The sequence below is a fragment of the Drosophila biarmipes genome, chromosome 2R, assembly GCF_025231255.1.
Source record: "Drosophila biarmipes strain raj3 chromosome 2R, RU_DBia_V1.1, whole genome shotgun sequence".
NCBI classification, from domain to species: domain Eukaryota; kingdom Metazoa; phylum Arthropoda; class Insecta; order Diptera; family Drosophilidae; genus Drosophila; species Drosophila biarmipes.
In genome coordinates this window covers 3,490,909-3,516,290 of record NC_066615.1, presented here as the reverse complement: position 1 = coordinate 3,516,290, position 25,382 = coordinate 3,490,909, and the positions used below count along the sequence as shown (strand labels likewise).

The 25,382-nt window shown below is 46.9% G+C and overlaps 4 protein-coding genes and 5 non-coding genes across 29 annotated transcripts; 5 read left to right on the top strand and 4 right to left on the bottom strand.

Annotated features, from left to right (window-relative positions):
- Nucleotides 1–128: 128 nt before the first annotated feature.
- LOC108029509 (phospholipid-transporting ATPase IA) lies at nt 129–25,302 on the bottom strand. 21 transcript variants are annotated; one of them, XR_007763954.1, is made up of 14 exons: nt 22,396–23,201; nt 7,679–7,802; nt 7,398–7,581; nt 7,176–7,336; nt 6,924–7,121; nt 5,260–6,631; nt 4,386–5,192; nt 4,068–4,321; nt 3,911–4,009; nt 1,601–1,632; nt 955–1,037; nt 521–738; nt 415–468; nt 129–356 (listed from the first exon to the last, which is right to left on the bottom strand). XR_007763954.1 is itself a non-coding variant. In XM_050887399.1 (12 exons), exons 1-12 carry the CDS (start codon nt 22,988–22,990, stop codon nt 595–597), a joined length of 4,053 nt encoding a protein of 1,350 aa, XP_050743356.1. In that variant the 5' UTR covers nt 22,991–23,201; the 3' UTR covers nt 129–594. The 21 variants fall into 21 exon arrangements, 15 of the variants coding, with proteins under 15 accessions (XP_050743356.1, XP_050743363.1, XP_050743366.1 ...); XR_007763955.1 differs by having other exon boundaries at nt 129–347; XR_007763951.1 differs by having other exon boundaries at nt 415–738.
- Nucleotides 8,202–8,949, bottom strand: LOC108029513 (putative odorant-binding protein A5). Its single transcript, XM_017101810.3, has one exon. The coding sequence runs from the start codon at nt 8,839–8,841 to the stop codon at nt 8,260–8,262; it is 582 nt and encodes a 193-aa protein (XP_016957299.1). The 5' UTR covers nt 8,842–8,949; the 3' UTR covers nt 8,202–8,259.
- On the bottom strand, nt 15,900–15,973 carry Trnai-aau (transfer RNA isoleucine (anticodon AAU)). The gene has a single exon. It is a non-coding gene; the product is annotated as a tRNA-Ile (tRNA).
- Nucleotides 16,587–16,707, bottom strand: Trnal-caa (transfer RNA leucine (anticodon CAA)). Its single transcript has 2 exons — nt 16,670–16,707; nt 16,587–16,631 (listed from the first exon to the last, which is right to left on the bottom strand). It is a non-coding gene; the product is annotated as a tRNA-Leu (tRNA).
- On the top strand, nt 16,896–16,969 carry Trnai-aau (transfer RNA isoleucine (anticodon AAU)). Its single transcript has one exon. It is a non-coding gene; the product is annotated as a tRNA-Ile (tRNA).
- On the top strand, nt 17,472–17,596 carry Trnal-caa (transfer RNA leucine (anticodon CAA)). The gene is made up of 2 exons: nt 17,472–17,509; nt 17,552–17,596. It is a non-coding gene; the product is annotated as a tRNA-Leu (tRNA).
- On the top strand, nt 18,409–19,117 carry LOC108029514 (uncharacterized). The gene is made up of 2 exons (XM_017101811.3): nt 18,409–18,718; nt 18,775–19,117. The coding sequence occupies exons 1-2, from the start codon at nt 18,512–18,514 to the stop codon at nt 18,832–18,834; spliced, it is 267 nt and encodes an 88-aa protein (XP_016957300.1). The 5' UTR covers nt 18,409–18,511; the 3' UTR covers nt 18,835–19,117.
- On the top strand, nt 19,275–20,417 carry LOC108029512 (trypsin alpha-3). The gene has a single exon (XM_017101809.3). It carries the CDS (start codon nt 19,597–19,599, stop codon nt 20,377–20,379), a length of 783 nt encoding a protein of 260 aa, XP_016957298.1. The 5' UTR covers nt 19,275–19,596; the 3' UTR covers nt 20,380–20,417.
- On the top strand, nt 24,039–24,112 carry Trnai-aau (transfer RNA isoleucine (anticodon AAU)). Its single transcript has one exon. It is a non-coding gene; the product is annotated as a tRNA-Ile (tRNA).
- Nucleotides 25,303–25,382: the final 80 nt, after the last annotated feature.

Below are 25,382 nucleotides of genomic sequence, written 5' to 3'. Positions count from 1 at the left end.
CACATTATATGTGTACACACTGTCACTGAACCGCCAACGAATTTTAGTTGGCGCCAAAAAATATTCAAAAATAGCCTGTTAATTTTCAAAGCAACTTTTGTGTTCAGCCACATAAAAAACCACAACCGTACGAGAAATATGATTTATTTTTAATATCAGCGGTTTAGTGACCGAAAAATACATAATCTTTGCCGACATCAATATGTTTTGAAGTTCACAATAATGTAATGCATATTGTAGGTACACTTGTTTACAGTTCACTTAGAGATAGACTTTAAAAAAGAATGCAGGTCTGTATCCGTATCACAAAGCAGCGCCAAGGACCAGGACAGATGCGAAGGACCGAACTTAAGCCTCTTAAATATGTTTTCGCGATCTTACAAAATTAATAACAGCAAAGACAGATCAACTTACAACTTATAGCGAAATAATCAATGTTGTGTGGCTTCTACAAAACGTATCCGGGTGCTGCAAGTGCAAGACACATAGATAGTAAATGTGAGGTGTGTTTTTGGCCTACCAGAAGTGTGCTCTGATCTCATAACTCTAGATACGAGGGGAAATCTAAATGTTGACGTCGCTCCTTTCGGTTTGCTATATACATGTGCACCGTGAGATCCATAGTCCCAGCATTTCCGGTTTAGTTTCCCTCGGGCTTTGGCAGGTTCGTATCATAGGCTCGTATAATGATAGACTGCGGCACAACTCCGCCCTCCTCCTGGGAAAACGCATAGCCATCTGGGAAGGTAGACAAAGTCAGTTACAGTCTCTGGGACTCCTTATACAAAATGTAGTGTGTGGTTTCTGTAATGTGTGATCGTGGTCCCAGTGTCTCAAGATTCTCCCGCTAAAAGAGCCCTAAGAGGGGGATACGCCCCGCTCCCCGGATGCGGACCTACTGCTCTAGGAGTCCTGCCACTAATGGCTTTGTGCCTGGAACTGAGTGGTACTCACGCGATAGCTCGAGATCCGTTTCGACTCTCGTGTTGGCACGACGGGTAAAGACATTACGTAGTAGCCGGGCCGTTTCCGTGAATCTGTTGGGTTAATTTTTGAGCGGGTCGGATATAGTTTAGTAAGGGTGTCAATTTCGAGGGGGCGCTTATTGGGTTAGTTCGGGGTGGGTTCCATTTTGAATTGTTAGCACTTTACACAGTTCTTGCAGTTACAGGGTCAATCCGAATTCTACGGAATGGAGACTTTCTGGGGCTGGGCTGGGGCTTGGGCAGGGGAGCATACATAAGTAGAATCAAATAAGGATGAGTAACGAGGTGTGTACAGGTGTGTACGAAATTGAAGGGGCATGCAGAATATGTAATAAATGGAGAGCCTACATACTTCAAAGTTGGCAAATAAAAAGAATACGATGCGGTTCTGGAGATAAAAATTACAACGATCTTTGACGCTACAGAAATCATAAATTCGTACCATAAAGTGTTAAAGGTATACAAGTTGAGGTCCTAGTTGCCCCTACATCTCCGTCCTTAGAGGGAGAAAACACTATAAAACCCTGTGACTGGGTGATGTGACACAGTGGGTGTGTGGATGTATCGTGTCGTGGGTGTAGTTATGAATTTTCAGCTTTCTACGATTTACTTACACCGAATTATTGATCCCAAGGCATACATGGTACTGCGCACACAGACATTTACGCAGAAAACGTTTAGAGAAATTTCAAATAAACATTTTTCAGAATTTTGCTGTTGACTCTTTGACTTTTATTAAATTATATATTGATTAGTTATTGTTGGGTGTGTTTGGGTTCTGCGAGTAGGTGTTGGGTGTGATTGGTTAAGTCGCTTTGTTGGGTGTCGAGTAATACGAAATAAAACGAATGTACATTCAACAAAGTGCAAAGCGTATCGGATCGGGTCACATTCAGATCGATTAAAAAATCAGCAGCCAGAGAGTTAGTATATCATCGGCCGAATTAGGTGCATGCGAGCTGGGGTGGACGGTGCGGAATACATATATTCAAAACTGATACATACATATCATCTGGTACCACCACATTCCAATAACGTTGGGATGAGTATGTATGTCGGGTGGTTAATCATAGATTGTTAAGTAGGACCAAACGGAACATTCGTGACTGGGTTCGTCATTGTTACAACCTGGCAAGTCTCTTAAAAGTACGGGCTAAACATTCAGCTAAGACATAAGTAGGGTTATCAATAAACGAAGTAACTCAGGAATGATGATAACACGGGTCACAAAAAACATTTCCTGATTATTGGCCTATCCTACGTGCCTAACCACCTGGCTACTCCTTAGACACTATCACAGTTGGCAAATAGTTTCTTAGCACATACAGTATGCGATGTAAAAGGAATGCGCTCACAAGGCCTAGCATATACGCATGGAAACATGATATGATACGATTCGACAGTTCTTAGGAGGTACTCGTATTACAATACTTTACAATGCAGACTTATTAGATACGGAATTACACTAGTAAAATAATTCGATTTGCTTTGCCTTCAACGTGGGTTGAGTCCCCTCACATGTGCAGAGTGGCCGTGATGGGGGATGTAGCGCCGGTTCTGGCACTGCGAGTGGCAATGAAGGACATCTGACCTCCTCGCCACTTCTGCCGCTGCCGGCTGCGCTGCTGCCGCTCCGTGTCCACCTCCAGCTCCAGGTTCTCCACCCGCAGATTCGACTCCACACTGGACCGCGACTCCAGGTTGGTGCGGCGGTCTTGAGAGATTAGGACGTGGCTGGATCGTATCAGCTTGCCGAGGGCGTATCCGAAACCAGAGTCACTATTGCGTCGCGTGGGTGCAGGGATTTTGAATGGGTTATGGATCGATTGAATGCATGGATTGGGATTGAGGGGCATACCATCGCCGTCGGGGATTGATGGAGGATAGAGGAAGACAGAGAGATTACATTTTAGGGATTTCAGTTCATTAGTATGTACTTGCTCATGGTGATGCAGTCGAACATTGAGAAAGTCTGATTTGGATAAATGTTGGCTGTTTTGGCTTGGCTCAATAAAATTGTGTTTGTTTCGATGAATGCGCCGACTTTATTCAATGACACAGCTAGGCGAGATGGCCTCAACACAGCCGATTGTATATTCAATTTAAATGTAAGTTGCATTCAAAATTGCTACAAAATGCGTATCAAACTAGGGTAAATACATAACATTTAGATCTAAGATTGAGTTTAACTCGTATTTAACAATATCTAGTTGTGCGATGTATATTAAATGCCTTTAAAGAGGTTACATATGAGTCAACACTGTGGGTGGATAACACATGGCGAGATTAGATAGTGTTTAACAACTTATCTTACTCTAGGCTCTAAACTATTTACACATTTACCCGCTAATACTAGTCAGTTTCCCTTGTCTGAGAAACATTTTCTTATCGATACGGATCCTGTTAGATTCTAACACTCTGTGTTCCTCCTAGTTTTTCTCTGTGCGTTATTTCCAGGTATATTTGGAGCAATTTTCGGTGGCCAATACTCAAGAAGATAATTTGGTTCTGCGTTATAACACTAACAGACGTCGTAGGTTCAACAAACACAATTCGAGGAGGTGGTAGTGCGGTAACGGAATGATTTGATTAGGTAAATGGATACATGACCCAAACAAACGCTAAATAACAACTAGGGTAGGTTTCGGTATTGGTGCAACGACTACAAGAAGCGGGATACTGAGTGCAGGCACATATGTTCAGTCAGCCTTGTTTCGGGTTGGTAGGATAGGGTTGTAGAAGTATCAACGTCTTAGGGGTCTAGTTAATATTCAGCAAATGCGCAACAATTCAAATTGAAAGTATGGTCTGGATTTGTTTTTGGACAAACAAAAACTAAATACATATGAAGGTATGTAGGGGACCCTCCGGCCTGGAGGAAAAGCGTACTACGGGGTCTGGAAGGCGATTGCTTCGATACTTACGAAGATCGCGGCTCGTTCATCACTTCCGAGATGTCGCTGCGGCGGATCTCCGTCTCGCGAACAGCCTCTGTGAGTGTCTTGAATACGGTGTTGTGCACCCTGGAAACAAGCCCAGACATATAAGTGGTGTTCAGTGGTGACAGCCTGACTCACTCACAGTTTACAAATGACGTCGATCAGCAGCGTGGTTATGGGCACCAGCAGTAGGCAGAAATAGAAAACTGGCGTCGACAGCAACTGGATGTCCATGCCGCGGAAGTTGCTGGCAAACTTGAAGGTCGGCCACACATGGCTGTAGATCAGCAGGAAACTGAACCACAGGACTATAGAGCCCCAAATGGCCAGATGCGTCAGCCAGGTCCACGAGTTCGTTATGAGTCCGGCCTTTAGACAAACTGTAACAATCACATACTGAAAGCGCAGGAAGTGAGCATTAATAAGGTCCAAAGAGAATAAGCTTATGCAGATGGCTCACCGTATAAACTAGATTGCCCATCACCAAATAATCGCTGGTCTTGCCATCGCCCCAGATGGCTTCCCCCGTGTAGGCCGCCAATGGCAGCCAAAAGAGGAACACCGAGTGGAGCAGGGCATTGAATATCCATATCCAGAAGACCTTCACATTGAATAGTTTCGCGTTCTGCGATGTTTTGTAGAGCATCGGATAGCGGAGCATCGTCTCCGCCGTGCAGAATTTCTCGAATAATCCCATCGCGAACGGAGGCATGGCCGTGAAGACCACGTTGTAAAGACCTATGGTCCAGCGCTCGAACAGGATCTGACCCGACCAGCCGGAGTAGAGGGCGAACCACAACTCGATGACGTACAGACACACGTTCTTGTAGAAGCTGTACAGAATCAGCTTCGAGATCCTGGCGTAGTTCCAAGCTCCGTGCACCAACAACAGGCGCTGCAAATAGCGGAACTGGGCGATCGAGTAGTCCGAGGCGCAGGCCGCCTGCAGACCTTCCACTCCAGATATACCGATGCCCACGTTCGCCTTCTGGATCATGGCCACGTCGTTGGCTCCATCGCCAATGGCCAGAGTCACTGCGTTCGTACTCTGGGTAACCATCTCGACTACCTCCGCCTTCTGAATTGGCGAAACCCTACAGCAGATGACTACGCGGCACAGGAGGCACAAATCTTGGAAATCGTGGCGCAGGTCGCAGCTAAGGGCGTACTTCAGAGTGGTGCCATCGATGACCAGGGCCACGTTTACGTCCTTCGCCGACGAACTCTTGAAGTCCCCATAATGACGGTGGATAACATCGCGGGTGGCCTTGGAAAAAGTTTAAATTACAAAATGTTTCACTATAGTCCAACACAGTAATTAAAAATACACTCACGTCGAGGCTCTCCTCGTTCAGGATAATGATGTCCATGGAGTGGCTGATCAAGCGGCAGGAGTAGCCAATGTTGATGGCCGTCTCCTGCTTGTCGCCGGTGAGCACCCAAATATAGATGCCCGCGTCCAGGAGAGCAGCAATTGTTTCCGGCACACCATCCTGCAGACGATCCTCAATCGCCGTGGCGCCCAGCAGGCGCAGATTATTCTCAATCAGGTTTGCCGCGTCCTCCAGCTTGCTCTCCCGGTTTTGCAGAGCCACCGAGGCCTTATCGAAGGTCTGGCTCCACTCTTGGTACACATCGGGCCGGATGTCGGCCACGGCCAAACAGAGGGTCCTCAAACCATCCGAGGCAAACTCCTCCAGATGACGCAGCGTCTCCTCCCGGAAGGCCTGACCCTGCGGAGCCAACCGCTCGTAGATCACCGTGTCCGCTCCCTTGCAGAAGAGCTTAATCTTGCTGTCCGGCGTGCGGACAATCAACGACATGCGCTTGCGCGTCGATGTGAACTCCAGGACATTCAGGACCTCGTACCGCTTCCGCACGCCCAGTGCATTTATCTCAACGTACTTCGGGGTGCGCGTGTCGAAGATATATCCAAATCTCTGGGCTCCTTCCACTAAAGCCCGCTCATCCGGACTGGCGGCGTGGTAGATCATAGAGCCGTCCTCTTTGCGCTCGGGGATCACCGTGTGGCACACGGAAAGCAGCACAAGAAACTCCTCGATCACGGCGGCCGTCTGATGACGGCTTAAGATGTTCTGCACCAGCTGCGACTCCTCCGGTGTTCGCTCGGGGGTATAGACGAATCCAGCGATGGAGCACTTTTTAAACTCCATCACGTTTTGCGTAAGGGTGCCCGTCTTGTCCGAGAAAATGTACTTGACCATGCCCAGCTCCTCGTTCAGGTTCGAGGTGCGGGCCATGGCCGGCGTGTTGGACTCTTCGTGGTACATCTCGATGTCGTAGTTGATGAAGATGGCCTGCAGGAAGCGCACCAGCTCAAGGGTCACCTGCAGCGAAATGGGGATCAGGTTGTTGTACAGGATGAAGAAGGTCAGCAGGTTATAGCCGAGGCTCTTGGTCTTGAAGTCGGTGAGGCCCAGGTACCAGTCGGTCTCCGAGTGCTCACGTGTCCAGAAGAGGTTGCACAGGCCGCTGATGATGCACAGCGAGATGAGGATCATGAACAGCATGAGGATCTGGGTGTTGGTCAGCTTGTCTACGGTGGAGCGTTTCAGTGGAGCCGAGGTGGAGTTCTTCATCAGCTTTGTCTCCTGACCGGAGTACACCACGATCCCGAACACCCACGCCGTGTTCCGCAGAATGGCTCCGCGCTGCAGCACCTGGTCATTGCCCAAAGCAGCGGGTCTAAAACATGGAGACAAAGCATTAGTCTTAGTATCACAACGGCCTACGTTTAAAATATAGCCATTTTATATGCCTATAACAAAAGTATTTATAACTAATAAATAAATAAATAAAATAACTATAAATCAGTTTTATACAATTGGGATTGAGTCTTAATGGTGTGTCGTTCCGAAAATAGGTCTCGAAATTAGTGCCCCTTTATGTTTACTAGTACTCGTTGTGTAGTTTGTTTGTTTATTCCTCTGTTTGAGTAACTATTTCATTACCCGCTATTTATACACTAATTACTCACTGCTTGCCGGTCTCCTTGAGCACCCCGTTGAACTCGTATAAATGCCGGTTGGGCAGCTCGCACTCGATCCTGCCCTCGAGGCGCTGCAGATCCTTCGTCTCCAGCAGCTCAGCGGTGGCTGGCAGCGCCTGCCGGATCTTCAGGTTCGTCTCGCCGTCCAGGTTGGCCGTCTCTATGAAGCACATGGCCTGCGGTTCACTGCGGGCGGATCGTTGGTTAATGGTTGCTAGTGGGGTTAGCCTGGGTACGCACCTGGACGAGAGGAGAATCAGGTCGGCGGGGAAGAAGGTGTTGATCCCCACTTTGATGATATCGCCCACTGACAGCTCCGACCAACGGACCGTGTGCCAGGAGCCGCTGTCCAGGCGTTCGATCAAGCGGTGGTTGATCTCATTATCAGCCCGGTGTCGTTTCTGGAAAACGGGGTATCGGATGTGTTTGCCTGGTGGGAGCTAGCTCACTCATCCTACTTACGATATCCTCGATTACCTCCTTGATGGCGCTCACCGAGAGGATGAACATCAGTGGCACCAGCGTGGTATACCGCCCCGTGGGCGACACTTCTGGGATTTGTTGCAGAATGGCAATTAGCAGAAAAAAGCAGTTGGAGTACCGCCGAAACTGCTCGAACAGGAACGCGGGCAGAAAGCTGATGAAACTGCATGCAAACGAGACAAATTATCGGTTAGTTGGGTGTAAGCCACCAATTTGGGTCATGATAATAGATAAGTGATAAGTGGCGGCCACCCACTCACCTATACTTTGCCGTCGTTATGCGGTTATTACAGTACTTAGTGGGCTGTGGCCCGTTTAGGTTTATGACACGCCTCTCCCCATCATCTGCATCGTACCCAGCGGACGAGGTGAAGTCCTCATCATCTGGAAGTATACGTTAAAGCGTGGTTAATAGATGATATCAATAAGGGCACAGTCGAAGGACTACGTGGTTCTATGAATTCTGACTTTCCTGATCACTTATCGCTTATTATCTGTTGAATATGTGTACTACTATTGATGATAGCAATCGGTTATAAGAAAGCCGAAATAAAATAATTTACTGGAATTGAATATCGTTATTTCTTTTAAAAACTGAATTTCAGGCGTATGAAGAATAGTTTATGATCACCCATCACTTGAATCCCCAATTTTTTCTAGGCCGAGATTTAAATTTTTGTAATCAAAAGCTCATTACATTTCTCTCTTTAAACCCACTTATACCTTAACCATCGGCCAAGAATCCAGCCCTTATTATAAGAGTAAATAACGAAAATAGTAGAATAGGATTCCCAGTTTAGAACAAGAGGAAGTCGTATGTGAGCCTCGCCATGCCTCCGTTTTATTCCATTTCAAAGTTCAGAAACGTCGGTGTCCACCGAAAAACCCATTCCACAAGATAGAAATTGGCAGCGATCGGGTTACCAAGGGCGTACTTTCGTGCGAACTTGTGGCAATGGAAACTGCAGCGTCGGACATCATCGCCCTCGTGAATAGGGACTTCGTCGAAGTCTAGCTCCAGATACTGCTGGAAGGCCAGAAAGACGATTCGGTGGATGTTCTCGCCCTCCATGGCTCGCCGGTTGTCGTAGGCCGCAATCGTCTGACCCAGGGCCACGTCGCACCCCGGAATGTTGCCCACCATCCAGATGAGCCACTCCGAGTTGTTGTCCGGCGGCACATCCAGGTCCACCATCATCAGCGTGTAGAACCGCTCGGGGTCGGCCTTGTAGCGGATGATCGGCCGGTTGAGCACCTCGTTGATCACAATCGTAACGCCCGGCTTGATGTCGATGTCGCACGGATAAAGCACCGCGATCACTTCCGTTGGCTTGCAGGCCAGCAGTCGAGGGATGACGTGGTGCTTCTTGAGCTCCGTGACCAGTCTCGTCACCGGACTAATCTTCTGACAACTCACTAGCATGGTGGGGAATTCCAAAATTTTGATGGGAAAGACGACAAAAAGTTTGGAGCTAGGCTGTCCAGCCTACTGTGCGCTTCTGCGTACAGTCTGTTATTCTATTAAAAGGTTGTGATTGAATGTATTGGCTGAGGTTGTCGTTCCCAATTGGCTGAATATAGATAAATAAGGGGTGACAAATAAAACCATCCACAGTTCTGCAAAGTTCCCTGACCCACTTCTCATTGTACACTCCAACTTATTATATCATCATCTGACTATTTAACATAAAAGTATCCTTTTGACGTTTACCATAGTTCCCATACATTTGAAATATATTGCTTCTTACAGAATTTTCGAGTTTAAGATTTGGACAGCTTGCGTATTTCTCTAGACTGCGACACTTACGGCTCCAACGGATGCGCAGAGCCTTGTAGACATTTCGAAAGTCCATTTTGAGCCGGCGAAAAAGCACGGCGCAGCGGAAGCGTCCTGCTCGGCCTCCAGATGGCGTCGCTGCCACCGACTCCGACTCCGCCGCCTCCTCCTCCGCTTCCCCTTCCTCGGGCCCGGGTAGCTCGTCGGATCCAGAGTCGCAATCGCCCACGGGCACGAAGGCAATGCTCTCGCCGGCGGTCTCCTCCTGATTCCGCTTGGGAAGCCCCAGGATGAGCGCGGGTGGTCACTGGTCACCGGCACAGCTAGAATACCAATCAAGCCACAAGTGGGCGGTCGCGAGCGGTATAAGAGTAGCTCTGCGGGAAGGCGCCTGCGCTCCCTTTTTCAATCACTGCGAACAAGAACACACATTTTCTATTCCGTACGGGGGATTCTGTGGCTGCATTTGCATATACACACAGCCAGGGAGGTATTTTACGGGAACACTGCCTGACCATTCAATCGGACTGCTTCCTTAGCGCTTCCTGGCTAGCATCTGGGGCGCATAACTCTTCACCTCCGTCACCTGCGACTGCCTGCACATGTCTTTCCGTTGAGCTATCGATTTGTCGCAGTTTGGTTGACTGCGTCAGGCACGCGATTTACCGTCTCCTAGTTTACACGAATTCGATTGGAGCTCACTGATTTCCCTGGCAATGGCTCGGTTGACACTGATTGTCAAACGGTTATTCACGGTTACTTCTCGGGTAGATCAAACGCTTATGCCTGAAGAAAGCACGCTCCTGCGGCGAACCCTTTGCTACGTGCGCTCTCCCGAGCTCCGACACTACGACTGACATAAAATTCCAACGTGCTCGAAGGACCCAGAACGGCCACTAGGGATGGGTTGCGGGGAGGTCACCCGCTTCGCGCTCTGGTCGGGAACCCCTTGATTTCCGCCACCCGCCCCAAAGCTGCGTAGTGCACTCCAAAGGAGCTTATAAAGCTCGCGATTATCGCGAACCCAAACATTGCGTGCCACTCGGGGAGATAGTGAACGGGTGAAGAGCGAAATCGAAAGCGAAAGGTGCTAGCAAAACAAAAGGTGAGAAGCAACGGAGAGCGAAAGAGAAACCAGGAAGGGGAATACCAAGAGAGCGCGTCTGCGCCTTGCGACAAATGCTCTCCAACACCTAGACAAGGGTCGACTAACAACTACCCTAGGCCTGCCTTGCCAGGCGAACAGTGGGGTGAACTTGTTCGTAAAATGGTCAACATTTTTTATTCTTCCCCATTACTCTTCTGCTCTTTTAAGCTGAGTAACGGGTATCTGGTATCAGCACTCGACTCGTTATTCTTCGCTTTTATCTCGAATCGAAACGCGTTACCAGTGCTCACTTGAGTTTTGGGAATAGGCAAAATCAGGCGATTAAAGTGGTTGCGAACGATATACATACATACGTTCACGATGCGAAAACCAACCTACCCAAGACGAATTGCTTCACACAAGCCCCGCGTAACGCTTAAAAAATAATTCCTATTAACAATTTGGCCGTCTGGGTAATTCATGGTGCTTTATCAAGAAAATCGGAAAAACAAATTCACCTCACTTCTTGGTCAGAGTTCAGTTCAATTAATTGTTAACCTACTTGAGCTAACTTTGTGATATGGTTATACCAACAATTGGCGTTGAGAAAAAATGTTACAACGCAGATCCGGAAAAGTTTCTAGAGACTTCCAAACTTAACATCAAACAACTGGTCCAGTCTGAACGGTCACGTATGTACAATGGTCTTATACGTTGTGCACATGTTTTATTTCAACAACAACCCCAATTCAGAACCTAACACTTGTCAGAGCAATCAGGCATTTGTAAGAATTTAGGTTTAACAAAAAGTTTTTTCTTTTACTTTTTATGCGCACCTAGAGTTTATGCTAGGAAAACTTTCCAGTAAGTCAACACGGCTTAATCTGACTACTAAACTAAGATTGAGGCTTGCTGTTTGATTTTCAGTCAGAGCAAGTTTGGAAATCGAATCAGGAATTGAAGTATAGAGTATATTGTGGTATGGAATATATAAGCACCTTTTCGTTTTTTCCTTCCAAGTCCAGTTTTTTTTAGAAAATTTTTCAGGGATTGCCTACTGCCCCCGGACGAAGGTTCATTCAGCCTTCGATGGGGATTAGCGCCATCAGTCTCGGTGGCTCCAGCTCCACTTCTGGATGACGCAGCCGGATCGCGGCTTTCTGGCCGTAAATCAGACGGAGGTGCGCCGCCTCCGCCGGACGGAGCCGCCTCTGGGCCGGTGGTGGCTGTCCGCCGGAGCACCTGGCTCCTCATCCGCCGGACACCGCCGCCGATCCAGGACTGTATGCTTGGCCACAAGCTCCTGGCGTCGAGGGCGGCCTGGCTGGCGGTCGGATGCTCCTGCGCCGGCTGCTGTGGTCCCGGACTGTGTCCGTTGCGCCCATTTTGGGCGTGGCCGCGGTCGCTGGCCGCCCCGTTGTGTCCGTCCCTCTGGTTTTTGCCGGGATCCGCCATTCTAACATGGCTCCGCGACTGGCGTGCGTCGCTCTGCAATTAGTTCCGCACTCCCCACTCACCTTCCGGATCTTATCTGCGGCGACACGACACGACTCAATTAGTGGGTTCACTCGAAGGACCGCCGAGACTTTTCGCAATCGCGAAATTCTATTGCACTTTGGATTTTGCGTTTAACTGTCATTTTAGCTCGACGTTGCCGGTCTCAAACATCATTTGCTTGATTTTCAATAGCTTGCTGAGGTAGTGCTCTCGGGAGCATCTTTGGAGCTACGGCGTTTTACTAATCGCTTTGGCTTATCCGCTATTTTATTTATTTTACTGCACGCACGCGTTTAGCGCTGTCATTTTAATGAGGCGCGATAAAATTCACAAAAGCATTGAATCATCGAATAAGCTCAGTCTGTTGTAATAAAACAGGTGCTAGCTTTAACAAAAAAAGGAATTCAAAGTTCGATTTGTGTGGATTCGTGAGAGCCAAAATTCTGATAAAGCCCGTCTGATATTGTTTCCTTATTATTATTAGCACAGCTTGGAACAGATCTTCAACACAGTGCCAAAATAATTGCCATTATTGCCGGGTTAATAAAAGCAGAATTGAACTGTTGATCAACAAACTTGGAAAACTGAAATCGGTGCATAGTCCGAACTCTTCTCATGTGTTCTTGTTAAGCGACAAGAAGAACTGAACCGGATTTCAGTTTATTTAAAAATCAAAATCCAGGCAAACCTTTGGAATTCGAATCAATATTTTCTGGCCCACTTTGCGCTGCTAGTTCTGGCTTTCCGCTCTGCGGTAACAAAACGCCAAAATGTATTTCTCTGGAGCTCGGTTTTTCTGCAGCTGTTTTTCCAATGACCTGCTATTGATTTACTGCCACCTGAAGTGGGCAATTGGGTTGTCATTAGGCGAAGGGGGAGCCAGCCAATCAACTGAATTCAAAATACGCCACTGGGACACATGATATCCTAAATCTGTTTGCATAGCCGCTTTGATTCAGGGTCTGTGGTCTGTGGTCTGTGGTCTGTGGTCTGTGCAATTTACTTTGCATTATTAACCCTAACAAACGCCAGTTCCCCCGGGAAGGTCCCCTCGCGCCGTCGGGGAAACTCGCCAGGCAGGCAGCCACAAAGAAATTAAAACAGGTATGCTTATGGCGTGGGCGTGGGCGTGGGAGTGGGCGTGGCCCTGGCCGGGTAGGACAGTACAGGGAGCGTCGACCTCGCAAGCGGAAGCTAGCGAAGCGCCTTTCGGGCTGTCTGCGCTGACCAAGTGATAACCAAAGTTTTCTATTTGCGTGCCACGTACGTGCTCTCCGTGTTTTCCGGCCATAACTACATGGTCACCCGGAGCAACAACAACAAGGCGAATTATGGCACCCGCAGAGTCATTAAAACACCCATCAGGGTTCGATTGTCAAAGGGCTTTCCGCGGCAGTGCACGTGTGGGGATTTGGAAGTTGGACTCGTGAAAGGCGACTGCAGCCAAGGGTCGCTGGGTGTATCGATTGACCAGTTTCTTGGGGAATGCCTTGCATTCTGCGAGCCCAGGTAAGTACCCGTAATCAACTCCCGATGGCCTTGGGGCAACAGCAAACAAACGCAGTTACACCTGGCCTGGAATATCGACAGAATGAAATACTCAATTGGACCGGGAGGGAAATTAGCCTTTAATATTAATAAGGGCTTCCACAACGAGGTGCAGTTGGATCTAAGCAGAACGAAGGCGGGCTGGTGGGAATTCCATTTTTCTCTCATGGAGTCTGACGCAAATCGGTTCAAGCAGATCTATCTGGTAAACATATGTGGCTACAAATATACACGTACATATCTGCGACGCTATTAAAACTTATTCCGCCAGCCGCGACGGCGTCTATAAATACCACCATAGACATAGGAATAAGTAGGTATTTTGGATTCTTTCCAAGCGAATTTACTTATTTGTGGATTTCATATAAATCCGACCGCAGGAATGCCAGAAGGGAGTGCATGCCGTAGGCAAAACAACCTCCACCGTTCCCAAACAGACATAATCACACAGCTGTCGCAGGCCTGGATCTTAAATTAAACATTCGGGCTGCACTTGAGCGGTTTAGACTGGCAACGAGTTGGGAGTAACTTCCCTAAAGAGAGGTGATAATTATGAGTGAGCCACGTCTGTGTTTGCCTGCTTATCTGTGAAAAGTAAACAGACACAGAACACACAGAGTACTCCACGCTGTCACCACATTTGGGGGCTGAGGCGCATCCCCTCCCCGACAGTGTCCGCAGGCAATCAATACAGACTTATTGGCGGTCGACCCATTTCGCCGTGTCATCGTTTGTTTAGTCGGCCCCAGCGAGCGACCGCTTGCCTTGGAAGACCTCCCCCTTGAGTTCAGGGAACGGTAATGCCAGGCTAAATTACCCTGTGCTCTTATATAAGTGCGGGCGACTGAGGCAGCGGCGCAACTCGCCAGTTCCCAGCTGCATGGAAAGTGCAGGGCAGCGTGACGGAACTGTCAAGACAGTGGTTTTATTTTCGGTGTATTTGAGCACAACCTTGTTTTCCTCGCCTATCGTTTAATTAATTTGAGTTTGGCAGATGAAAGCAAAAGTGACGAAAATTAATAAGAGAGACAACTTTCTACAAGCGAACTTGGCAAGCGACGGGCACTGATCAGCTGGGCATTGACTAACCCGGCCCAGAGTGTGTCACAACGGTGACGACTGACTCACTAGTGTTTACCTTCGAGTGGGCGCATCCGCTGGCCCCCCGCGCACAATGACACCAATGACATGTCACCGACACCAAACGGATGTCACCTGTCGACCGGACTGCAAGCCCCGTCGATGCCGGTGGTACTGATGCAGTCTACCAGCCCAGTAGTTCGCACATGCACATGCCACCCAAGTACGGCTGATGCCCGATAAAAGGGAAAGAGCCGCGAAAGAGAGCGTGGATCCGATGACGGCGACAAACGGCAGGGAAAACTGGTCTGAACAGCATTGCAGTTCAACAATTGCACCTAACATATGGCGGGTCGGGAGCAAGAAGAGAGTGCCAGAGAGGAGCGCTGCGAAAGCGAACCCACTTCTGTGGCACTGCCGATGAGCGGATGACAATAAAACATGCTTTCCCATTGTGTTCTGCATGCTGTATTGGCCGCTGCCTGGGGAAAAACCTCCCTAGAGGGTAGACTCTCCGTGCATTGTCATGCCTTGGCGAACAGAATTGTTATTCTAAACATTTTGTTCATCAAGTAGTCATCGCTGGAGCTAAACTACATGCGGCTGTTTGAAAAGTGGGCCTTACATTGGGGGAATATACATAAGTCATGTATACATGATATTTTTCTCTCACTGTTCCCACGCGTTTTGCAATTGGATTATTCAGCTGCTGGCTTTATTGGTCGCAGCATAGCACAGCATTTGAAAATCAAGCGATAAACGACGCGGCACCCGTATTTTCGAGCATACGAAACAAGGTACCCATGGTGGTGGTTGTCCATGCAACAAATGCCCACCTAGTAGCCCCCAATAATTACATTTGACCTTTCGCGGCGCGGGCTGTGGGCTAATTTAAATGCCGTCACTAATATCCGAGAGCGATTTGGGGTTCGGGTGACTGCATCACTGAGATCACCGTGAAAGTCCGACGCACATTGCGACTGAACAACCGATATCCAGTGTTTACTTTTGCCAGTAACAATTCGCGTTGGTTCAACACGTCGACCTCGTTAACCGGTCCGAGAAGCGACTGTCCGCTGGCACGACTTTTTGCTCGGCGACTCGAAAAGCGACTGAAATACCGAAACACTCAAAAGTGAGCACAGAGCCCCGCGTGGCGGAGCACCAGAGCAACCTAACATCAAGTGTTTGCCTAGGTGGGGGAGGCTAATTTTGATTTTGTTTTGGCGGGCGGCTGTGGGTTGCCAGACCGCGGCAAGTAACCGCTCAGGAACTCAATTTCGGCTGGCGGTGCCCTTTGCTTCTGCCCTTTGGCGGACTATTAAGATTCGCATACACGCAGCGCGGTCGGTAATTAGTTATCACCCATCTGGGCGTCCACTGGAAGACCAGGTGCCAGGCTGACAAATGATATGAGAGGTCTAAGGACCAAGCCCAAAGATAATCAGCCTTTGACATCAGTAAAAGCTGAAAACAAAAATAAAAAACAGACTGGCCCATGAGGGGATCGAACCCGCGACCTTCGCGTTATTAGCACGACGCTCTAACCAGCTGAGCTAATGGGCCATGTGTGCGGTGCTGGCAAAAGGCAAATAAGAGGAAAGTAATCAATGTACTAAATAAAAACAAATCGAAGCTGGGAAAACTTTTTGTTCGAAAGTTTTAATATTAAGTAGGGGCTATATTTTGCAATAACTAACCGCATAACTAAAATAGTAGATGTAGTAGAATTTTCATTTAATTATCTGAACTAAGTTTACTGAGAAATGATATACAAGCATTTAAATGTTGTGTATGAATTGCATTTAAAAAGGGATTGCTCATTGCACTCATTGACTCACTCACAACTGAAGTGATGTGAGTTCAGACTGGTTTTTATTCGGAATTCAGGGTGAGATTGGATCATATGACTAATAAACAAGAATGTGAACAGGAAAAAAAAAAATAAAGAAAATGAATTCATTGTCACATTTTAAATGTCACAAATGTTGATATTAAAACTTTTGTTTGCTTGTAGGTGCGATCGTCACCAGATTTTTCCTCGGTAAGAGGTGTTTTTTTTTGATACGACTAAGAGACAAGAAGGCGATCTGGAAAAAAAAGTGCTGATGACTAACAAGCAAAACAAAAATCATTCTTACAGTTTCCTAAAACAAACACTCTCGCCATCAAAAAATTTTGTCAGAAGTGGGATTCGAACCCACGCCCTCAGAGAGGACCAGAACACTCACACACTTTCGTTCGGAAAGCAAGATTTTCCATCTTGAGTCTGGCGCCTTAGACCGCTCGGCCATCCTGACACGTGCCAAACTAGCTCCCGAATCGCTAGTTATGCCCGTGTATACCGATAGTATAACAGTAAGAGAACGGTTCTGCTTTTGGTATACCAGTTGGTAACAGCAGAACTAACAGATCTGATACTGTGGCCCTACAGTTCTGTTAACTCAGTTCATTTCTCAAGTACAACTTTTGACGCTGAGGGGTTCATGGCCCATTAGCTCAGCTGGTTAGAGCGTCGTGCTAATAACGCGAAGGTCGCGGGTTCGATCCCCTCATGGGCCAAAGATAACTTTTTTGTTATATTTTTTTTAATGCACTTCGAAAATTAAAAAGTAGAAAACGTTTGATGAAATTGTGTCCCGCAAGCTTTTCGTACAAAACACAGATAAGCTAAGCCCCTTTGTGGACGGCTGCTAGCTTTATCTCATGCTGTGCACGTTAGGGCACAAAGTATCCTGCGGTGATGTCACATAAAGCCGACAAGGATGATCTAACGTTGTCTATTTCTTGCAGGGCAGCTAAGTGAAATGTCAATTCAATTTGCCATCAAGGATGATTGAATTACCCGCCCCGTCAGCTGCTGAACTGCTGTTCGTGTGTGGTACCTTAATTTGCTTTGGCAATCAAGCTAAACGGTTTATTGGGCGATCTTATCTAAGCAACGAATTGAAAATGCTTTTAGAAAATAAAAAAGTAAACAGAGAAAAGTCTTATTTATTGCTCCTTATCTTAACTTTTCCCTGTGGAACTTAACAATGAAAATTGGGCGGCGTTCAAAATAAGTGTCAGGATGGCCGAGCGGTCTAAGGCGCCAGACTCAAGGTTTTCTTCAAATCTTGCTTTCTGAACGAAAGTATATGAGCGTTCTGGTCCTCTCTGAGGGCGTGGGTTCGAATCCCACTTCTGACAAATCTTTTTCTAAATACCAAGGAAATCAAAAACAAATCATTTTAGAAATTTGGTTCCTAAAAATATCTAATTTGCTAAATTCACTAAGAAATAACTTTTGTGATTTTGTAAAAAAAAAGCAAGGAAGTTAGCTTCGGCAAGCCCAAGTTAATATACCCTTGAAGTTATAAGAAAAAGCGAATTCTAGCAACACCATGTTAAATTTTGTATACCCTTGTTGTTTAAAATTGAATTCGTAAATCTGATAAGTTAAATTACTCTATATCCCAGAGTAAAAGAAAACACCATCAAAATCAACAAAGCAACATTATTTTTCTGACTGTTTCTTTGACAGCCTTTTTTATAAAATTAATTTTAAAATTCTTAAAAATAAAAAAAATGATATTCCCAATTGGATAAGATAAAATTTAAAGAAACACCAAAGCTATAATTTGTTTCATATTATTTTCTCACAAATTTTCCGATCCTTCCTGTGGCTGCTAAATGATATTGTCGTCCGATTTTGATAAAATTAAATTCTTTTGAATGTATCGTCCAATTTCAATCATTTTTGGCTGTAGCTACGTATTGACAATAACACAATGCCATCATGAAGATGATGATTATGAATCATCATAAAGCATTTCAAAATATTAAAATATATAAAACACACATAAAAATATAGCCCCAAGGCCACGTAGCAAAAACTCTCTGTGTGTTCCAAAAACCAATTTTTAAAACATAAAAAAATAAAAATTGGCACGCATGTTTAGTTCAAAAACACATTTTTTTGACTAAAAATCCGCCTTAAGCTGGCTTTGTTATATTTGACACAACATTTTATCTAGTTCCTACCCATCAAACTCTGCTTTTTATTGAAGACAGATCAAACAAAAAAAGATTGAACATTTATATATTTGCCTAACAGTTTCAACAATGTCGGAGGAACAGCCGGCGAACTCGATGCTAAAGTCCATCTTAATTTTAAAAGACGAGGAATTAGATGGAGCCGGAGGTGACGGTGTCGGGCAGGAAGAATCGAGGCCAAAGAAGAACGTGACCTTCAACCGGGTGGTGGAGCACTTCTGCTACTCGGATAACTTGACCAGCTGGAAGAGACACCTGATGTCCGACAACGACTTGGTAAGAACGGCAATGGCGGCGCCCATCCCATATTCATTTGTGTGAGGTTTTTCCAGCGCCGAAGCATGCCGCCAGAGTCGAAAACATACTTTGCGAAGCACAATCCCAACTTGTGACTCCAGTCCGCCATGGTGACCATATTAAAAATGGAACTTAGAGCAAACACAAGCCACAAGCGGAAGTTGTTAACTGAACGTGACACTTTTAACCTAATTGCAGAATAAACGGCTGCCCACGGGCTGTCGGGGAAAGGGATGTGGACCTGTCAGTTGCTTTTAATGCATTTCCCATGTCCTCCGGTTGGCTAGGAAGCGGACCAAATGGCCCATGAGTTATTCATGATTTCTACTTATTTATATTTCGTGTGTTCGTATTAAAAGCATCTGCCGCTCGACACTAGGTTACGACTGTTTTGGCCTTCGATTGCATTCAAAGCACGTAAGAGGGCAGGCGATTTACAACGTTTTCTGTGTGCTGGGCGGAAGGAGTAATCTGCATTTGAAATATTTACAATTGGTACGGCCCAGCCAGTCGCAGGAGAGAGCAGAGGGTGGATTATGGCCCCGTTGAGACCTCACAACAAGCATTCTAACGATAGGTCTAAGCTCCGCCACTGACCTATCTCACCGCATCGGCTAACAAATCGATAACCACGGCATGCAGTTTAGAGCACCCATAATCCTGCCAGCACCTGAAGACAAGTGCTGAGTGATGGGCTCCCGGGCAATCAGCTTTGATATGGATGATATATGACCGTGTCACTTGACTCCCTTATCCGCACGGGCAATGCCCAATGGTAATCGCCGTTCGTGGCTATAAAAGGCCCTAGAGGGCAGTTAGTTAGCCAGCCAACGTCGAAGAGCGCAACCTCCTCCAACATGTTCCTGCAGATGGTCACTTTGCTAGCCCTGTTGGCGATCACGAATGCCGACGTCATCCCCCTGGGTCTGGTACCCCAATCTCCACAGGATGGCAGGATCGTGGGCGGGACAACCTCTTCCATTGAGGAACGTCCCTGGCAGGTGTCCCTTCAGCGTTCCGGAGCGCATTACTGCGGAGGCTCAATCATTAGCAGCAAAATCATCGTTACCGCCGCCCACTGCCTGGACTCCCCGACAACGGTGTCCAACCTTCGGGTTAGAGCGGGATCCAACAAGAGAACCTACGGAGGCATTCTCATCCAGGTCGCTGCCATTAACGCGCATGAAGGATATAACTCCGAGACCAAGGTCAACGATATCGGTGTGCTGCGTCTGCAGTCGTCGCTGACCTTTGGCTCCAGCATCAAGGCCATTGCGATGGCAACCGTGACGCCATCCCACGGATCGGCTGCCAGCATCTCGGGCTGGGGCAAGACCTCTTACTCCGGCGGCTCCTCCTCGGCGACGCTGCTCTACGCGGACACCAAAATAGTTGGCCGTACGCAGTGCGCCAGTTCAACGTACGGATACGGCTCCTACATCAAGGCGACCATGATCTGCGCAGCGGCGGCGAACAAGGACGCGTGCCAGGGCGACTCTGGCGGACCTCTGGTATCCGGAGGTCAATTAGTGGGCGTCGTCTCCTGGGGACGGGAGTGCGCCCTCGCCAATTATCCTGGCGTGTTCGCCAACGTGGCCGAACTCCGGGATTGGGTCCTCCAGGCCCAAAAGTCTGTCTAGTTTAAGTTAGGAGCAATAAAACCAACTCGTAATTGTAACTGCAGCCGGCCAGGCTTTCGTTTCTACTGCTGCTTCCGCTCATTTGAGTGCTCGACAGCAGTGACTTGTGAATCCAGCTCCTCCGTCCAATGCCACACATGCGGCAGCAGGACGTGCCCTTCCTGTGGACCACGCCGCTCGAACATGCAATCTGGGTCAGTCCGCAGGGGCTGGCTGCCGGGTGGGGCCTTTAATTCAGCCGGGGCAGGGGAGGCGCAATGGCAAGCCAGTTACAGCGTTTGCATACTCAACGCCCAGTGCAACCGGGTGACATATCTGTGACATGGCTGGGAAAGACATATAAAATCCCTATCTGCTCCATTTGCACATTGTGAATTACTCCGTGCAACAACGTAAAGTACCAAACCAGGGTTTTCACTTTTCGTTCCCTCATTTTTCAAGCATTCAGAAAACCTTAGTTGTTAAAACGTCAAAAGCGTTTCTTAGACAATATTCGAGTGTTAAGTTATCAAAAAAGATAATTATTTAAGAAAAACTACAGTTATAAAAAATAATCAATAATTTTATTAAATAGAATTCGAAATTCTAAAAAATATAAAAATTTATATTCCCAATACTATAAGACAAAAAGCCCCAAAGCTATAATTTGTTTCACGTTATTTCCCATTAACTATCCGATCATTCCTATGACAGCTATATGATATAGTCGTCCGATTTTGATAATATTTAACTCGAAAATTTAAAACCAAATAAAAATGTTATTTACAAGCGTAGGAGGTTATAAGTTAAAAAACACCGAAGATATAATTTTCCATATTATTTTACCACTAATTTTCCCATTGTTCCTATGGGAGCTATATAATATAGTCGTCCGATTTTTATAAAATTTAATTCGAAATTCAGAACTAATTTAAAAATGCTATATCCAAGCAAGGTTATATGTTATAAAACACCGAAGGTATAGTTTTTTTTTTTTTTACCCCGATAGTTCCTATGGGAGCTATAAGATATAGTTGTCCGATCCGGCTGGTTCCGACTTATATACTACCTGCAATAGAAAGAAGACTTTTGGGAAAGTTTCAGCCCGATAGCTTTAAAACTGAGAGAATAGTTTGCGTAGAAACGGACGGACAGACGGACATGGCTAGATCGACACGTCTTGTGACGCTGATATATATACTTTGTGGGGTCGGAAAGATCTCCTTCACTGCGTTGCAAACTTCTGACTCAAATCATTATACCCTCTGCAAGGGTATAAAAATGTCTGACTGTATCTGCATTTAAATTTAGCTATCTGTTTCCGGGATGTAAATAAAATATCATTTTCTTCTCACTTCAATTATTTTACAACTTTCTGAAGTCTCCTGTAAAGGAACAAACGAACAATAAATTTTGAATTCTTTATCTTTATGAATACTTCCTGGGAATGGACGTGCACTCTAATTTAAACAGAACACTTTTAATTACTCTTTTGAATGTAATTGCACTCCAACGAAAATGTAAATTTACATATATACAAATCCTGCTTTACAAATCCTGCTGTGGAAATCTTTTGTGTGTAAATCTTTTGCTGACATTTTTCATCAAAAGTTGTTTTCAGTCGCATTAGATGAAACGCATTACAATCATAATATATCACAAATATTGCTTTTTTTTTGTACAAGTCAAAATTCTCTTATTCTGCTTAGCCGGAAACTCTTGAAAGTTTCGTAAACCAATATTTTTTTATCCGACTATTGAACCGGCCAATCGAAAAGTATGGTCTCTCAACAAATAAAGAACTTGGCAAACAAATCTCCGGGAGGCATTGGCAGTGAAAAACCGCACCCTCGCTCCACCGAGCTCCAGACTACAAGGCGCCTAGGGTATTGATCCAAAGCGACAAAAGGAGGCAACAAAGTGAGGAGATGCCAGCAGACCCATGCCCCGATTCACAAGCAACATCTACGGATGGAGACTAGCCTATGGAATGCCATGGATTCTTGGGAATCCAGCCACTACCCCAACCGCACTCACCTTCGTACTCTGTTCGCTTCCTTCGCAGAAATGAGGCGGTCATTCGCAGGCCCCGTTGTGCCAGGACAGAAACCCGGCTCCTCCCGCTCTGGCGTGATAAAATGGAGCCCTTGGAGTCCTTGCGGTTGGACGACCGTCGGCGGGAGGACAGAGTCCCAGCCACGGAGGTGGATACCGAGACAGGAGGCTGCAGACCAGAGAGCGGGGTCACGGGGGTGTTGGGCGTGTCCGAGTCGATGAAGCCGAGGTTGCTGTTGGCACTGTTCAGGTGGATGCTGGAGTGATCCGTGGGTCCGCACAGCGTCACGCTGCCACCGCTATGGACACTGTGCGACACGGAGGCGGCCAGCTGCTCATCCAGCCCATCCGACGCCCGCGGGGTCAAGTGCTCCAGGGACTCGAAGTCCCGATTAATGGCCGGCGGCATCGAGTGCCGGAACCACGAGTCCTGCCTCTGCTGGGCCACGCGTTGCTGCCGCCTTCGCTGGCTGGCCGACGAGCCCGAAAGGTTACGCAGACGTCCATCGGGATCGGCCACATCCCCATGGTCCGGACTCCGGAGCTCCAGGCTCTGGCGCTGGTGGCTGCCCGACATTTTTGGGCTTCTCTAAGCGGGTACTGACTCCCAAGGCACTTCTTGGTCAGGATTCGAGGTCTGCAGGCACACTTAAGGCACTTGTGGCTACTAAATCGTTTCCCAATCTCGTTATGTAAGGCGCTCAACCTCTAATTTGGTGGGTGGTTCCATGGCCGTCTCCAAAGCGACTTCCTTTACCCAATTCCCATGCCCAAATCGCGGGCCTTGACTCTGACAGGTGTTGAGAACCGGAACAACTGGCGAAGGAGACGCTGCCATTAGTCAAGCGACTTAAAGGCCTGGATTCGCCTGCTACATCAAAAATTCATTGCAGTTCTGGCATTTGGGGGTAATGGTGTCTGCTTGTCACGCATATCAAGGCGGGGCGCGCTTTCGCCGGCGGAGATTCGAGTATCTATATTCCTTTAAGTGCCCTCATTGACAAGAATCAATCTCCCGGCATAAATCTGTGACGGTCTAAATAATTAAAACGTCGCTCACGGCGGAAACCTTCAGATTATCGAACCGCACTCGCGCCTTCAGGTGCCTCGACTGCAGTGCTAAATTGAGTATTTACACCTCTCGAACTGCGCTACGCCGTAATTGCAAAAAGTACGAAGGCAGCGGGATTACGGGGCCGCCTTCAACGATTTCCCACGGCAGTGGCAAAACAATATCTGCTGGCGGAAGCGCCGCAGCCGAAAAAGCACATCCAATCCGAGCCGAAGTCAAACGCCTACTGCGGATCCTCCACGGGAAAAAGGAGAGCGGAAAAGGGACAACGACGGCCACGACAACCCACAGCCGCCTTCGGTCCATGAGCTCCCGAGCCCTTTCGCCGAAGAGCCGACGTGCATGAAAAGTTTTTAAAAATATGTGTGTCGCTCAGGAATACCCGGTCGAACATGGGCCAGGCCAGGCACTAAATAAACCACGAGATAAATTGGGCAACTTTGAAAATGCTTCATACTTTCATACTTTACATTTTCCACATGAAAGTATTTGTGGCACACGCGTGGTTTTCTTGTTGCGACCGAAGTTTCTCTTGGCCGCACCAAATCACCGCGGCCCATTAGCTCAGCTGGTTAGAGCGTCGTGCTAATAACGCGAAGGTCGCGGGTTCGATCCCCTCATGGGCCAAATGCTTTTTTTTTTTTGGAATTAGTGAGGTAGACTTGGTATCCAGGTGCAGTTAAAGTAATCTTATCGTTTTATTGTGGGCGACCGAGATTCGCAGTGCCTTCTATCAATATTTGCTGGTAAATTCTATTTTTAGGGACGTTTTTCAACTGAATTGTTTAACTAGTATCGGAATGTACAGACCTACGTTCCTATAATGAATTTTAATTTGTATATATTTCGGTTGGATTTTAAATACCGATTTAAATTTAAGTTTTACTTACTACTAACTAAGTTTATCGCAGTTTTTGCAAGCATTTAGTAGTAAATCATATTATTTTTGAGGACCTATCCCGAATAAAAGTCCCGTGAATACATAAGTTCGGTGACTAAATATACTCTGCTTAGTATAACTCAATAAAAGTTTCATTAATTTGTTGGTATTGTTAATTATAAGGTATTGTCTTCTTGAAAAAGTATTTGTCAGTTTTACTAAGCTAAAAACAAAATATTTGAAAGAATAACTTAAATGACTTTGGATGCCACAGCAAAACGAATGCTTGGTGGTTGAGAGAAGCACAGCCCTGTGCAGATTATTTCCAGAAAGCCACACAGATTGACTGGGACCACGGCTTATTGGCTACAGAAGCTAGAACTTGCACGGCTTAAGGTGTGGAATTACTCACAGGTGTTCAGGAGGCCGGTCTCGGGGGCTTCGCTGCGGCGATACGACAACCGAAGGCGTGAAATAGAGGGCATAGCTTCCTTGAGAGCAACTGGTGACCGAGCACAAACATCCGAGACAATCGCAGAAGCGAAAACCAAGAAAAGAGCGGCCCTTGTTTGGCTTCCGTTTGTCTTTCCACACAATCCGCTCAGTTCAATTTCGCGAAGAAGGGGAAGTCATTTATGCCAGCAAACATAAGTGCCCTACACTACACCCGAACTAATATTTACGCACCGATAGATTGGGTGGAACTCTATTTAAGCGCAGGAATGAGTACATATGTTCACTTGCGTATGTACGTTGTACGATGTACATATACGTTTTGATAAGGAGGTAAACAAAGCCGCCTCTAGACCGATAAGGTGCTCTTACACCAGTGCGCCCGGTTTTCCCTATCTGGACTTGGAACTCGATTGGTCTGAACGCTTTGCGGCTCTATAATTATTGTAAATACGAGTCGCGCAGCTTGTTTTCCTTATCATTTGCGCTTTTCAGCAGATCTGGCAACGCTTTCCCAAACACCTGATTGCTGTTTATCGAACATCGAACCGTTCAAAATGTTCG

Excerpts from the sequence above, each read along its gene's own strand:
- LOC108029514 (XM_017101811.3), top strand. The coding sequence starts at position 18,512 with ATGTCGGAGGAACAGCCGGCGAACTCGATGCTAAAGTCCATCTTAATT. Across the intron at positions 18,719-18,774 it reads TGATGTCCGACAACGACTTG|CGCCGAAGCATGCCGCCAGA; the intron begins GTAAGAACGGCA and ends AGGTTTTTCCAG.
- LOC108029513 (XM_017101810.3), bottom strand. The coding sequence starts at position 8,841 with ATGCTAGTGAGTTGTCAGAAGATTAGTCCGGTGACGAGACTGGTCACG.
- LOC108029512 (XM_017101809.3), top strand. The coding sequence starts at position 19,597 with ATGTTCCTGCAGATGGTCACTTTGCTAGCCCTGTTGGCGATCACGAAT.
- LOC108029509 (XM_017101792.3), bottom strand. The coding sequence starts at position 22,990 with ATGTCGGGCAGCCACCAGCGCCAGAGCCTGGAGCTCCGGAGTCCGGAC. Across the intron at positions 7,582-7,678 it reads ATAACGACGGCAAAGTATAG|TTTCATCAGCTTTCTGCCCG; the intron begins GTGAGTGGGTGG and ends GTTTGCATGCAG. Across the intron at positions 4,322-4,385 it reads TGGGCAATCTAGTTTATACG|TATGTGATTGTTACAGTTTG; the intron begins GTGAGCCATCTG and ends CTGCGCTTTCAG.